The following is a 14,891-nucleotide window of genomic DNA, read 5'->3' as shown; positions in this document are numbered from 1 at the left end:
CCCCGCTTTAAAAAAAAAAGGGGGTATACTGTTTTACCTCTGTCTGTCCTTCCGTCCTTCCGTCAGTCCGTCAGTCCGTCAGTCCCATGAATATTTTTCGCTGCATTTTTCTCAGGAACTACAATACAAGGATTTCTGAAATTTGGTTTCAGGGTTTATCTAAGTCAGCTATACCGTGTGACGCGTTTTCAGATTGATCACTTGACAACTTCCTGTTTACCGAACACTTGTATGATTTTACACATGATAGCCAAGTTGAAAATTTTCGTCACATTTTTCTCAGCAACTACAATACAAGGATTTCTGAAATTTGGTTTCAGGATTTATATAAGTCAGCTATACCGTGTGATGCGTTTTCAGATTGATCACTCGACAACTTCCTGTTTACCGAACACTTGCATATATTTACACTATTAATATTATCCCCTTGCGGCGGGGGTATCATCAATGAGCAGTAGCTCGCAGTTTCACTTGTTTGATTGGCTAATACGAGGGTGTTAATTTACTCTATCACATGGCTGAGTGGGTGACAATTGTTTTGAATGTTACCCTCTCGTCCAGACCAATCAAAAATCGATAATTTAAATGACAATGAATTGAATTTACATCTAGTAATTAAATACAATGCTTAAGTTCTACGTTTTGGCTCAGATTTTATTATTTAACTGTCAAAATTTAAAAAAAATAAACATCTTTTCTTACTTTTTTTTCTTTCTAATACCCGTAGCGTTGTTATTTACGTGACGTCATAGAAAATACTTTAAAAATAAAATAAAACTGTAAAAGACCATAATGATAGGACATTCAGTATAATAAATTAAATAACACATAGCTAAGAGGGTGATAGAGCAGATTGGTACCCCTCGAAAAACCATTGTCAACCTTGGCTTCGCCGCGGTTGACAATGTTTTCTCGGAGTTACAATCTGCTCTATCACCCTCTCAGCTATGTGCTATTTATATACTGACAGTACTGGTTGTTATGTTATCTTACTCGACTGAGATTGTCATTTAAGTATCATTTGGTAAGACATCGTACCTATAGCTAATACAAGTACCATAAGACAGGTCCATAATATAAACACGGATTTTTCCAAATAGAAAACGTTACCGGCGATAAAGTTAGTTAACTGATACCAGGAACAGGAATTAATGTTTCAATATTAACATTTTCTGTCTATTGGTCAATGTAGAACATAAAATAGCGCTTGTGGACAATTACAAAATATTTTCTAAAAAGCGCACTAGGGCGTTCCGAAGGAATCCATCATTAACCAATCTATCGATTCTTGTGGAAAAGTTTGTAACATAAAACATATGGTTTTATTCACCACTGTCTAACTTTCTCTGCTTTTCTGTAGAAAATTTATACTGTGGCAGTCATTTTCCATTCGCCCCATTAGTTGTTAGCTATTTTTTTTATTACTTTCCATGAAAACCAAAGGTTTAATTACTTTTCAAATTATAACAATAACGTCTTTGATATATATAGTTAGTTGGTAGGATCCCCTAAATTTAAATAAAGTGTTGTACAAATTGGCAATGGTTTCAGAGGAAGATGAAACAAAGAGCAAGTAGTTACGTCTGTACTATTTACAGAATTTTAATATGATATAGATATGGTACGATAGTGAGCTGAACCTTATGAGAATGGATTACAGACCAACGACATCTTCGAGAACAACGTACAATTCAGATTCATTTAGTGAAGTCCATGACTTCACAACAGGTATTATATATTTACTATCTCGGCCGCTTTGGCAAACTTTATTTCCTACTTTATTAAAGATTTTGATTTTTATGATGTGCTCGTTACTACGTATTTAACAAAAGAACTTTTAAAAGCATTTTTTGTCCACAAAATAATCATATATTCGTTTTTACTTAGAATGAAACCTTTTTTTGTGTGCTTAATTAAACACCGGCATATCATGTGATTTTGTGGAACAACCAACGGTGATGCCATTGCAGATAAATCTAAGATTAGATTTTGATGGTTCTGTTATTGTATTTTAATGATAGCTTACTAATGATACTTCCTATATCCTCATTTAAAAATAATAAATGTTTTAAATGTATCTATAAGTTGCTCATATTTTCCTTAGCTGATTGTTTTTTTTTTTCAATTTTATTTTTTATATATTTCTCAATAACATTATACTTTAAACGATTTTTAAATTTTGTTTTCCACCACAACTGACAGGACAAGAGGAAATACACATTTCTATGGGGAAAAAAATTTGTACTGAGTACAACAGAAGTAGATAGATGACCAAATAAAAATGTGCAACACTATAATATAACAAAAGGAACCATCAATTTCTGAAAAGTATATTTTAATCCCACAAACATGAATGTTGAGTTTACTAAAGCCATCGCTTCTTTTTAAATAAATTGATTTAACGTTGTCACGAAGAGTACGTGCATTCAGAGATTTTGCATCCATACGGATATAAAATATATAAAATAAATAAAAATGTTCTATGTTGTGTCATGTGTACTATTGTTTGTCTTTTTCATTTTTAGCCATGGCGTTGTCAGTTTATTTTCGATTAATGAGTTTGAAAAAGAGGGACGAAAGTTACCAGAGGGACAGTCATCTTTCGTCTCTCTTAAAGAACGTCTCTGCCAATTGAAATAACGAAATCGTATGAAACGTTTATGATTTTACATTATCGAATATAAACAAAAACAAAATGTGGATTATGATTTTACCATGACGAGTTACGAATATAGATGTATCTAAATACCAGTTTTCGAAATATTATAAATTTATAAGTTGCACTCACCTTTTTCAGGAATAAAGTATTTAACTGACAAGACCAGAGGAAATTGTACGATTTCACAGATTACAAGCGCTTCTGAAGATGGTCATAAGGGACCATTTGGCGAACAACTAAAGAATGCAAGCCAGTTTTTATTTTTAGATGCTAATTATCAATTTACAGGAAAGGTAAGCTTTATAAAACAACACTTGTTTGTTAGAGGTTCTCAATAATTTTGCCGCACAATCGTTATCATTTCATGAATTAACTTTTTTCTTATTATGAAACATTGAACATAATAAAAAATCGTCATCACAGCTGATCATTCTAAGTATATTGACCGTTATTATTAACCATCAATGATATAGAAATTAAATCCTGAAGTATCCAAAGTTTATTAACTAAGGACTATCAAAATTGAGATAGTTTTCAGCTCTTTGGATCTAAAACACAATACGACTATTTAAGCCATATTATTAACTTCCCTTTTCGAGCTATTCAGATTTTTCCTATTCTCAATTGACCCCCACCGCCTATTCATAATTGAAATCCACTTCCTGAATCTAACTAAGTTTAAATGGTGTTATCTGTATAACTTTATTTTTTAAAAACATGTCACGTTCATTACTTTTTGTTTTGATTTAGAGAATGTCTAGGGGTGTTCCCTGTGATGTTTTTACAGCAAGGAGATTATTTCCATATAATGGAGTCTGGTACAACAGTACACTCAACTATTACTTTTTAACGGTGAGTAACTTTCATGATACATTACATATGAAATATGTAACTTCTTTTATCAAAACTTATCAAACATTATTACATCATATCAAATTTGTAACAAGGACTATATAAAAGGCAACAATAATGCTCCGCTGTTCAATAGTCATCATTTGATTAATCAAAATCAAATACGGATAACAAACTAAAACTGAGGGAAACACATCAACTATCAGAGGAAACAAAGGAATAACAAAAACACTGAATTCTAGTAGCAAATAAACATATCATATTGATAAATCGGCTACCCATCCTAGATCGGTCGTATTTTACGTTGTCCTGGTTTGGAAATACTTTGACCCTTACTTATGATACAAGCTATATATAATGTTTTTATAAGGTTTGGGGTTTTTAAAAGTAAGACCATGAGCTTCATTTGAAAGACTTTTTTTTAAATGCACTTCTGGTGCTGTAAAAGTTTTCGTGTATGCATATATTTATTATTTCAAAACCTTTTTAATTTCATGACATTTATTGTTAAGAGAGATTTGTGACCAACAACTGAGTCTTTACTCTCATTTTAGTTATCACTGTAAGTATTAAGCCGAAAAAAACCTGGTTGAAAACCAAAAACGCAGACAAATGTGTTTCGTCTAGAATGTTATATTATTTGTGCCACTGACTGAATTATTTATACATTGACATTTGTATTGTGCGTGCTTTTCATTCGTCATGTTCTTCAATTTTGTTTTGACGAACTATTTCTAATAAAATCAGCTTTTAATGGAATCAGAACGAGTCAGACCGATATGTAAACCAAAATCAGTTTTTTATGATCCTTATAAAAAACCTAGTTATTAATTTTTCTTATATCAGCACACATATCTTTCAAATGGTATAATTTAACTTTGTTTCGAGTAATTTGACACACAGAGATTGTGCAAGTCTATTCTTGGAGGTGTTCACATTTTATAAAGAGATAAAGTTATTTATACATCCATAATCTTATAATTAGTGTAGAAACTTTCCGTTAAACGTACCCCTCTATATCTGTCTAATTATGATTACATAAGCTTGCATATCAAATGACTTGAGATGTTTATAAAAAAGAAAATGTTTGTATCAATTATGCTTAGAATAATCACAATAATAGAATGTCATTATACGTGTTTCAATGTAACTTAGTCAGGTATGTTTGTTCACTTCGTTCACATAACGTTAAAAGAACTGACTTACTGGACGAACGAAATTACCGGCCAGTAAAAAACTAGAATCAAACTAAATACTCTTTTATGAGACCTATTGAAATGCTTACGATATTTATTAATAGGACGGATATAAAGAATATCCATCAGATGGTTCAACATCACCAACAGATATACCATTTTCATTAGAAGTTACCCTAGATGTGGTAAGATATTTCCATTAATGAGCTGAATACAAATACTAGCACTTCATAATGAGCAAATGCATGTAAAACAACATAATTTTTCAATAACAGAAACATATAATGCCTGTACCAAGTCAGGAATATGACAGTTCTTGTCTATTCGTTTTTGATGCGTTTTGTTATTTGATTTTGCCATGTGATTATGGACTTTCCGTATTGATTTTCCTCTGAGTTCAGTATTTTTGTGATTTTACTTTATATTATATTTTCATTCTTTCTGGATTTTGACATTATGCTGTTACCACGATTGAGCATACTTTTGATAAATCTGACTGCAAATTAAGGCGACAGTAATTTTCCGATGTTCAAATATCAATTGATGTAGTAGTTTAAAATTCAAGTTTATAGTTTACCTATAATAAAATTGAGAACGGAAGTGGGAAATGAGAAAAAAGTACAGAAAACAGACTAAGGCCATCATTGGGTCTTCAAGTATCGAGGAAATCCCACACTAACGGAATTCGGTGTACCCTTGACAACAATGTATACTACTTCAGCAAAATTGACTCAATACTATACTCCGAAATATATAAATCAAGCAAAATAACATGGTGTAAATAGTTATTAAAGGTACCAGGATTATAATTTAATACGTCAGACGCGCGTTTCGTCTTCATAAGACTCATCAGTGACGCTCAGATCAAAATAGTTGTAAAGCCAAACAAGTACAAAGTTGAAAAGCATTGAGGACCCAAAATTCCAAAAAGTTGTGCCAAATACGGCATGGTGATCTATTCCTGGGATAAGAAAATCATTAGTTTTTCGAAAAATTCAAAGTTTTGTAACAGGAAATTTATTAAATTGACCACATAATTGATATTCATGTCAACACCGAAGTGCTGACTACTGGGCTGGTGATACCCTCGGGGACGAAACGTCCACCAGCAGTGGCATCGACCCAGTGGTGTAAATAGTTATCAAAGGTACCAGGATATAACCTATATATCATGCTTTACCAAGTTTTTTAACTTAAAAAAGTTCTTCGCTCGATTAAACATATCAGATACGATGTGTTTAATTTGTATAAAGATAAATCTAGGAAATTGTGACAGTTTTGTAAATTACAATCTGAAAACCCTAACTAAGATACAATCCGACATACTATTGTTAGTATTACTTTGAGTCGAAGGCAACTTGTAGGGCAACATTCAAATAGCTATTGATTCTGATTAATGTTTTGCTCTTATCGATTTCGTGTAAGGATTTTGTATATTTGAGATTAAAGCAGTAAACCATAAAAAAAGTTACCATACCTATAATTCACTCATCGTTGACATCTGTGCAGTTTAGTAGTGGCATAGAAATATTTGAGATTAAAATCTATAACAACGTTATATAAGTTTAAAGATATAGAAAGATGTTGTATGAGTGCCAGATATAAAATGAGTATAAATGATATGATAACCAATGAGACAACTATCCATTAGAGACTACGTAAATAAATGCAATTATACGCCACAGTATGGTCTTCAACGATGAGCAAAACCACTACCACATATGAAGCTTATGAATCTTTGGGTACTGGAGAAAAAATCCAAAGAAATTTATTTTATCCATATTTTACGTTTTTTTCATTCAATATAATATCAATTTGCAAGTTTATTACTCTACCTAGAGGACACGTAATCGGTCTTTTCTAAAGTTCAATTTTGTTTCCTATTATCAATTCACAGTTTATTTTTATAGGCAATGTGACGACTAGGAGTATTTGTAAATGTAGACTGGTTCCATTTCTCGATTACTTGTCATATTGTTAAATGATTTGTGTTTTCTTTTATTTAGCCGGATATGGACCCTTTGAATATTTTAGTTAATTTTTTGAACTTTGATACTGGGAAGAGGTCCGTTTCAGAGTTTGACATTTCTTCTTGCTACAGGAACATGTCAAGCCTTACATTTCAACTGCTATTACCAGGTAAATGTAAATTAACTGTATGTGTCAAATATAATATAACAATTTAGGGTTTGCTTTTATGTACCACACAGTCAGGAGTCGGGTTTGAACAAAAGGATCAACAGTTAAAAAGATGAACGATCAAATAAAAATGTTTTATTTTCTTTATCTTTGTCATCCTTAACAAGTACTGATATTTTGCATCATATTTGACTTATCAATTCATGAAATATTGTTACCCAGTTGTATCCAAATAGTTTATTTCCAGTGTACACTACTAATGAACTATATTTCAACTATCATCGTCTACTGTTGATTTTGAACAAACTATTCCAATATTTCGCACACTATTATCAATCATTTATGAAATATATACAGAAAACAATAATATAGAATAGACCGATCTGAAGGAAGATACATTTGGATTGTCGTTAGACACGCAACATGTTGTTAAAATGTTTAGAATACCACCTACCTCCTACACCGGGAGTTTTTGCACAGGTTCTTTGACTTGCATAGAGTGTGTTACTTATCAGTGCGCGCATTCAAAAATGTACCGGTTTATTTATCCAAGGATTCTACATTAATTTGAAGAAGTATTATATAGAGTTTTGCGTTCACGTTCAATTTATAGCTTTATGATAAGGGTTTGCTCATTATTGTATTCTGTACTGTAGTTGTTTACACCAATGTCGTTTTGATTGGTAGGTATATTTCTTTTTTAATAGTGAAGTTACTGAAAAAAAGTAAGATCACAAAAATCCTGAACCCAGAGGAAAATCAAATCGGAAAGTCCATAATAACATGGCAAAATCAATGACAAAACACATAAAAAACGAATGAACAACAACTGTCATATTCCTGACTTGGTACAGGCGTTTTCAAATGTAGAAAATGGTGGATTAAACCTGCTTTTGTACGACAGTCTCATCAAATTCCGTTATATTTACAATGATGCGTGAAGAAGAAAGTTTCTGATATAATTCACCCACTTGCAAAAATATAATTGATACATATACGAAGTAGCTTGTGTCAAATGATAATTCATTCCTTTAACAGAGGTTAAAATAATCATTATTCTTATTCAGGGCCTTTTAGAGAGCAAGATACAGACCTACTACTACTACAAGCACAGAGAATACTACCAGCTATTATGAATATAACCAGTATAAGACTACAGAATGTTAGAGTAAACTATGATTCTTCATCGGTATATCTTACCTGCACAGTTACCAATATTGCTCCTGATTATGGTATGTAAATAACCTGCATTGTGTTGTTTTCGATGATAATTAAACGATTGTCCTAATTTAAGGCACCCGCAAAGTGGAAAGGGATGAATATAAATTTCCCTGTCCACTATAAACAAATATGTTTAAACTAATTTAAGTACACCAGGAGAAATAATTAGGATATCCAAATATGAGTAGCATAAAAGAGAGGTGATACATACACAGAATAATAAATATAAAGTGACAACACCACAGCATAAAAACGAAGAAAACACAAACAGTACACAAATATATGATAGATAACGTAAGACTGAGCGACACGAACCCAACCAAAAACAGCCGGGAGGATATCTAGTCCAGATAATCATGCCGTCTGCTATGGGTATTTTTCGATTTTGACTTTTTTTTTTATCCCACATTAACGTCGCAGGAAGGCGTCCCAGAAAAAAAATTAAAATAGCCTTGCCAGACGTCATAATTATTTGGACTAGGAGGATGTCATGTACTTCAGAAGGGTGTTATGAATTAACTAAAATTTTTATTAACATTAATGTACATATGTATGACAAATTTCGATTTTCAACAATTAAGAGTATTTTACAAAAACTTCTTGACGGAGTGCACCCCTTTAACACAAACTGGTGGTTTTTTTTATAACCCAAACATAATTAAATAATGTTTCTCATCACATACGGTTCGATCCTTATCAATAGAAAGGTGTAATAAATTACTTAAAACACAATTATTTCGTTCTTTTATCGAGCTTTAACCCTTCTTTCATCGAGCTTTCACCCAAACACTATTCAACTAATTAGAGTAGAATTAACGTTATGTTTGTCCATTCAGAGCACATAGAGCCTACGGAGATACAACTGTATTTAATACTTTGAGTACAAAATTGGTGCTCGACATGTGATCAAAAGCAGTGGCGGATTCAGGGGGGGGGGGGGCGTAGAGGGCGTACGCCCCACCCCTTTTGCTCGGACTTTTTTTTTTTTTTTTTTTTTTGTAAAATTATTTATCAGACTAGACTTCGCGAATTTTGCCATTTCCCGAGTATTTAATTTTTATACGACAATTCTTAACTTATAAAGATATTTTTCGGTGGTATTTACTGATTTTCAAAGTCATGTGATTTGCTATGGTGGAGTTGACCAGTGCGTTGAAAAAACGGCACACGGTCATTTTGAAATTAAAATTACAGTAATAAACATTGCTTAGGCTGAGGATGTCATGACAATCAGGAAACCTTCAAAGCAACACCGGATTGAGCAAGAACGTATTGACTTCTATTTAACTATTCCACCAAACAGAAAGTAATAGTAAATACGCTATAGACTTTTGCACTCTCAAGAAAAAGAAAGTTCCACAATATTATTTACCTACGAAAACATGTTAAACCCCAAATGCACCAGCTTATTTTATAAATAACAAAGTTGAATAATGAACCCCTGTCACCCCGCCGAATTTTTGCGCTTGTTCCAAGTCAGGAGACCCTGGCTTTTGTTAGTCTTGTGTTATTTTATTTTTAGTTTCTTGTGTACAATTTGAAAATTAGTATGGCGTTCATTATCACTGAACTATATTTGTTAAGGGACCAGCTGAAGGACGCCTCCAGGTGCGGAAATTTCTCGCTACATTGAACACCTGTTCGTGACCTTCTGTTGGTTTTTTTTCTGTGGTCGGGTTGTTGTCTTTTTGCCACATTCCCAATTTCCATTCTCAATTTTAGTATAAGCTCTAGAAAAATTTCAAGTCTCAGGTACGAACCATTTGATTTGAGGAGACAGTCTTAGATATTTGAGAGAGAAAAATTGACTCTGATTCTTGCCTTAAACAAAAAATCTGAACCGTATCTGGATTGAAAACAATAGTCTTGTCCAGTTTTTTGCTATTAAAAACGAAAATTTCCAACAAAATTATTTAGCATGAAATGAACATGATGAAAAAAACGGGCGTAGTTTTTTTGTGGCCGGGGTTTGCATGTCTGACTGGAATGTCTGTTTCGCCGGCCTTATATATATTGAATACTGTGTAACCTGCCTACTGGGTGTGACCTTTATGTCTCCATTTGTCGACCATCATTATGCATTCGTTGTCATTTCAGACACTTTCGTAATCTTTGGGGGATATGGAAATCCTCACTTCGGTTCTCTAAGTTATGTTGGGTGAAACATATCAATCAAACATTTTGATAAAAACTGCTTGTTTGTCTTTTTTAACTCATGTTGGTCGTATTATAAATTTCATCGAATGTCCATGTCCATAAAAATGTCCAACCCTTACACTTTTAATACAGCAACTATAAAATATACATGCCCCAAGCCAGGAACCGTTTAAATTGTGCATATTACACTTATTTTATGTTTTTTGGCCGAAAAAAGGTCCCAAAAAATTTTTCGCCTCGCTCCGCTCGCCGAAATTTATAATTTTTGCCCCCCCTTTCCAAAATCCTGGATCCGCCCCTGAAATGTTGTATTTGATATCGTATTGTAATAAATGTACCATAGATATAGGAAGATGTGGTGTGAGTGCCAATGAGACAACTCTCCATCCAAATAACAATTTAAAAATTAAACCATTATAGGTTAAAGTACGGCCTTCAACACGGAGCCTTGGCTCACACCGAATAACAAGCTATAAAGGGCTCCAAAATTACTAGTGTAAAACCATTCAAACGGGAAAACCAACGGTCTAATCTATATAAACAAAACGAGAAACGAGAAACACGTATATATTACATAAACAAACGACAACTACTGTACATCAGATTCCTGACTTAGGACAGGTGCATGTAGATTAACAACATTATTTAAATAATATGACTTTATTCAATTAAAGAACAAAATTTGTTACAACTTATCTTTTTATTTACATCTCGTTTAGTAAAATTTTCTCAAGCTACTACAGTCACAAGGCCATCATCTTACGTGATATCATCAAAGGACGTCAAACAAAGCTACGACTTTACTGATACATGGCAAGATTGTGCAACATACTGTTCACAGAGTTATGGTTTCATCTGTAATAGTTTTGATTTCTGCAAAGCACCATTCATGTCCGGTTGTAAGCTTTATGCAGACAGACGCTCAGACATACAAACATATTTAAAGACTCATACATCACCTTGTTTCAACTATACAGTGTACCAGAGTTAGTTAGCAAATATAATTAATCGATATGGGTTTTACACATTTTCGACATCAAACAACACATCATTTGTCATATCATTGTTTTCAAAACTTTGGTTTTGGTTCGTTCAAAAGAGAGCAATAAAACACAGCAATTACATTTGAACCAATTTTACTTCCATCGGTCATTTTTAGAAAAAAAACCCACTGAAAATACTAAGCTTTGAATATCTTCGATGATTATCGTATGGTAACTTATGAAAAGTGGTTAAATCCTAGGCTAGATATTGAACATATTTCAAATGCATTCCGACATGAATCATAAATTTTACCATGGAGTATTGTCATAAAATAGAGTAATTAATGTCTTATTCGATAAAATGCTAGTAGTAAGCAAAGACCATAATGCATTTTGATATAAGAATCTTACAACGATAGCATAAACTTCTAAAAGTCTTTAGTATCTATATCTAAGAAACATATCTTATTTCAAAAATAACTTAACCAAGAGTTCAAATATAAAAACACTGTCACTGATTGACCGAACAACAAACCAATACACGAATGCATGATGTACACATTTGTGCAGTTTGGTCACTACAATATTTCTGGACATTTGGTAACACCTATTATTACATTGACAAATGAATATCTTTATGAATATAGAACAAGAATGAATAACCTTCTCCCTTTTTACTTACTTTCAATTAATTTTAATGAGATTAAGTCTTGATAATTCCCGTTGGTAATTTTTTTTACTAAGATTTGAAATTTATGTCTTCTTGATGAAGTAAACAAATCTATATATTTATTTGGAAGTAGTTGTATATGTCAACGTTCTTTGTTTTGTTTTTTGTCAACTTCTTTGAACTAACATAAAGTAGTATTTCGACGTCCAATATAGACTGTAAATTATGCCCAGATAATGAAGAGAGTTCTCAATCTAGTAAGTATGAAATTTGCAACATGCAACAACGAGTTGGATAAAAACAGTAATGATTGACACAACGACCTGTTAACCATTTGGATAGGTATCAATTTTAAAACCAGGGTTTCTTACTAATAGGGATTACTTGATCTACTTGACAAACCACATCGTACTAATGTTTAATTGACCACTGATGTTATTTGTTGTTTATTAAGCATGCCTATGATTTCTGTATTCGAATAAACTCTAATTAACATACATTTATTTCACATCTTTATAATTGAAATTAATAAAACTTATTCAATAGACAGATTGATGTAATTATAAATCAACGGTACACTTTTTCATAATAGATAGCGCATTCTGCAACTACTTTTTTTAATTAAACTCTAGGTCACTATGTTTGATAAATCCAACATTTATTAAAATTTATGGGGAAGGGGTTTATATACCATAAAGGACAAACTATAAAGCCGAAGCCAACCACGGAATCAGAATTTTGCTTGAGGTGATAAATTCCTTAACTCTAAATAATTTAAATAACGAAAATTTGTAATAACACAGGTTTCGTATTATCTTGATAGTAACGAAAAATGAGTTACTTGGCTGGTGATACATGTACACTCCGGGACTAGCACCCCATCAGCAGAGGTATCGACCTAATGGTAGTGACAATGTTTACGGTTCCAGTCTTTCTGCTTCATTTGCATATTCGACAAAAATGAAGATCTATTGAAAATACCAGACTTATCAAAACAACTAATAGCAAAACAGAATTTTTTTTCATAAAGGAACCATATCTTTGCAAGAGGAAGTGGTAGTTATAATATTAACGGTACTAATAACAATGTTTGTTAATTTCGTATTTTAAGGAACAGTGAATGGCTTGTCAAACCAAGAAACTGCTGTTGCTGATGCATATGGATATTTACAAGATGCCATCAACCAGAAAAGCGTTCATCTACAAACATATGGACAATTGGGGTTTGTAAGTCTTAAAATATATTTAGTTTACCAAAAACAAATACTAGTAGCCAAACCTTCCTATATTTTGGGTCTTCGTGTCCTTTAGTGTCAGACAAAACTGATGGCACTAGAATAAAAAAAAAAGTATTAACAATAATGCGGAAGACTTTGCATATAAAGGCATTTTAGCAATCCCCGTGAGGTCATTTGATATCTACTATATTTATGTGGTGGTTGACTCTAATGAGTCAAGTTGTCAAGCCTCATCCAAGATAAAAGGCTTACAATGTTTTATGCCAGATGATGTTTTGTTTTAAAAAAAAATCTGTTATTGACGTTCGAATAAAAAATATGGTCTAGTGAGGTATGAGATTATTTGAGATTCATAACAAATTCAACGAGTTTGCCAATTACAGCTAAGGTAAGCTATTCGTTGGGTAAAAAATCCTTTGTTTCTTGTATAATGCAAAATTTGTAAACAGTTATTGTGTGGTCTTTTACTAATTCAAGTGACTACTGTTCTGGCCGGTAATATCGTCAGGGAGTAAGTATCCAACAGTATTGGCATCTATCCAGTGGTTGAAAAAACTCAACAAAGATACCAAGCATATGATATCTTTACTTATCATATACTTAGAATAAATGACATATGATTTTTACCGTATGATAATAGCATTAAATTAAAATATTTTCCATATTTTTCGAATTGGTGCTTAGCGGACTGATATGAAAAGTTTATCACATGCTTCGATTGTTATCACATGCCTTTCCGTAACGTTATCACATGGCATTCCGGTGATACTCGACGATTTCCGGAAAATACACCTCAATGCCATGGTTTCAGTGAAAAATATTACACAGTAGTGTACAAAACAATTATTTGAATACTGGAAAGTATATTGTGTAGAATAATAAAATTAAATTAAAAAATTAATTAAAAAAATTTATTAAATAAATGCATTTTTTAAAAGTTTTTCTGAAAGATAATTTAGAAAGTTACTTTAAAAAAGTTGACTTTTCCAAACATTATTCATTATGTATAATGTTGAATTATTTTTTTGTCGATTCGTCCATATTAAAAGTGTTTTCTATCTCTTTTGAGGCATATGATAGAAAGATTTTATATTGAATGTATCAAATTTTGGGTCCGACGTCCGTGAACTTTTGACTCTTTCAACTTCTTTTCTGGACCACGTAAGAGGATCAATATATGAATTTATTATTTTTCTCTACTGTTGAAGCATATGATAAAAATATCATAAAATGTAATTTTTCATATCACATGTATTATCAGCCCTCGGTCAATATCAGCCCTCGAGCCGTGCGGTTCTTGGGCTGATATTGAACCTAGGGCTGATAATACATACGATATGAAAAATGCCATGTAATAATCTGATATTACATCTATAAATTGACTACGAGAGTCAGTTGAAAACAAAACAATACGACAAAAGAGATGATGTCAGCTTCCCAATTGTGAACTTTTCATTTCTATGTAGCAACATTCCAGCAGCTCTTGCATACGGAGTATATATCTCCCAATTGATACGGTATTCTCGGGCTTGTATTTCTTATCATGATTTTATTGATAAAGGGTTACTGCTCACAAGGAAATTATTAAACCAAGAGTTACAAATGGTTTAGTTGCAATCATCCTTTCGTAAAGTTCATGGACGCCATTATGACTTGGTTGACCGTTACGAAATAACCATTTCAAGGAAAATATCGGATATGTTGCTTATGTCGTAACTAGAATACCCTTCCCTTTTCATGAAAGTGACCTACCAATTTAAACTTTTTACCGGATTT

General features: G+C 32.4%; 1 protein-coding gene across 1 annotated transcript in view; it reads left to right on the top strand.

The window, feature by feature from the left end:
• Positions 1 to 14,891, top strand: part of LOC134685235 (uncharacterized) — a 39,925-nt gene that overhangs the window by 7,940 nt on the left and 17,094 nt on the right. The window contains exons 8-15 of the mRNA XM_063544762.1: positions 1,617 to 1,728; positions 2,798 to 2,952; positions 3,410 to 3,511; positions 4,812 to 4,892; positions 6,714 to 6,846; positions 7,914 to 8,078; positions 10,944 to 11,210; positions 12,989 to 13,104. Of these exons, the coding sequence (XP_063400832.1) occupies positions 1,617 to 1,728; positions 2,798 to 2,952; positions 3,410 to 3,511; positions 4,812 to 4,892; positions 6,714 to 6,846; positions 7,914 to 8,078; positions 10,944 to 11,210; positions 12,989 to 13,104 (1,131 nt within the window). The remainder of the gene's footprint in view (positions 1 to 1,616; positions 1,729 to 2,797; positions 2,953 to 3,409; positions 3,512 to 4,811; positions 4,893 to 6,713; positions 6,847 to 7,913; positions 8,079 to 10,943; positions 11,211 to 12,988; positions 13,105 to 14,891) is intronic.

This window comes from Mytilus trossulus, chromosome 1 (assembly GCF_036588685.1).
Source record: "Mytilus trossulus isolate FHL-02 chromosome 1, PNRI_Mtr1.1.1.hap1, whole genome shotgun sequence".
NCBI classification, from domain to species: domain Eukaryota; kingdom Metazoa; phylum Mollusca; class Bivalvia; order Mytilida; family Mytilidae; genus Mytilus; species Mytilus trossulus.
The sequence above is the reverse complement of the archived record's forward strand: the minus strand, read 5'-3'. Positions and strand labels throughout refer to the sequence as shown.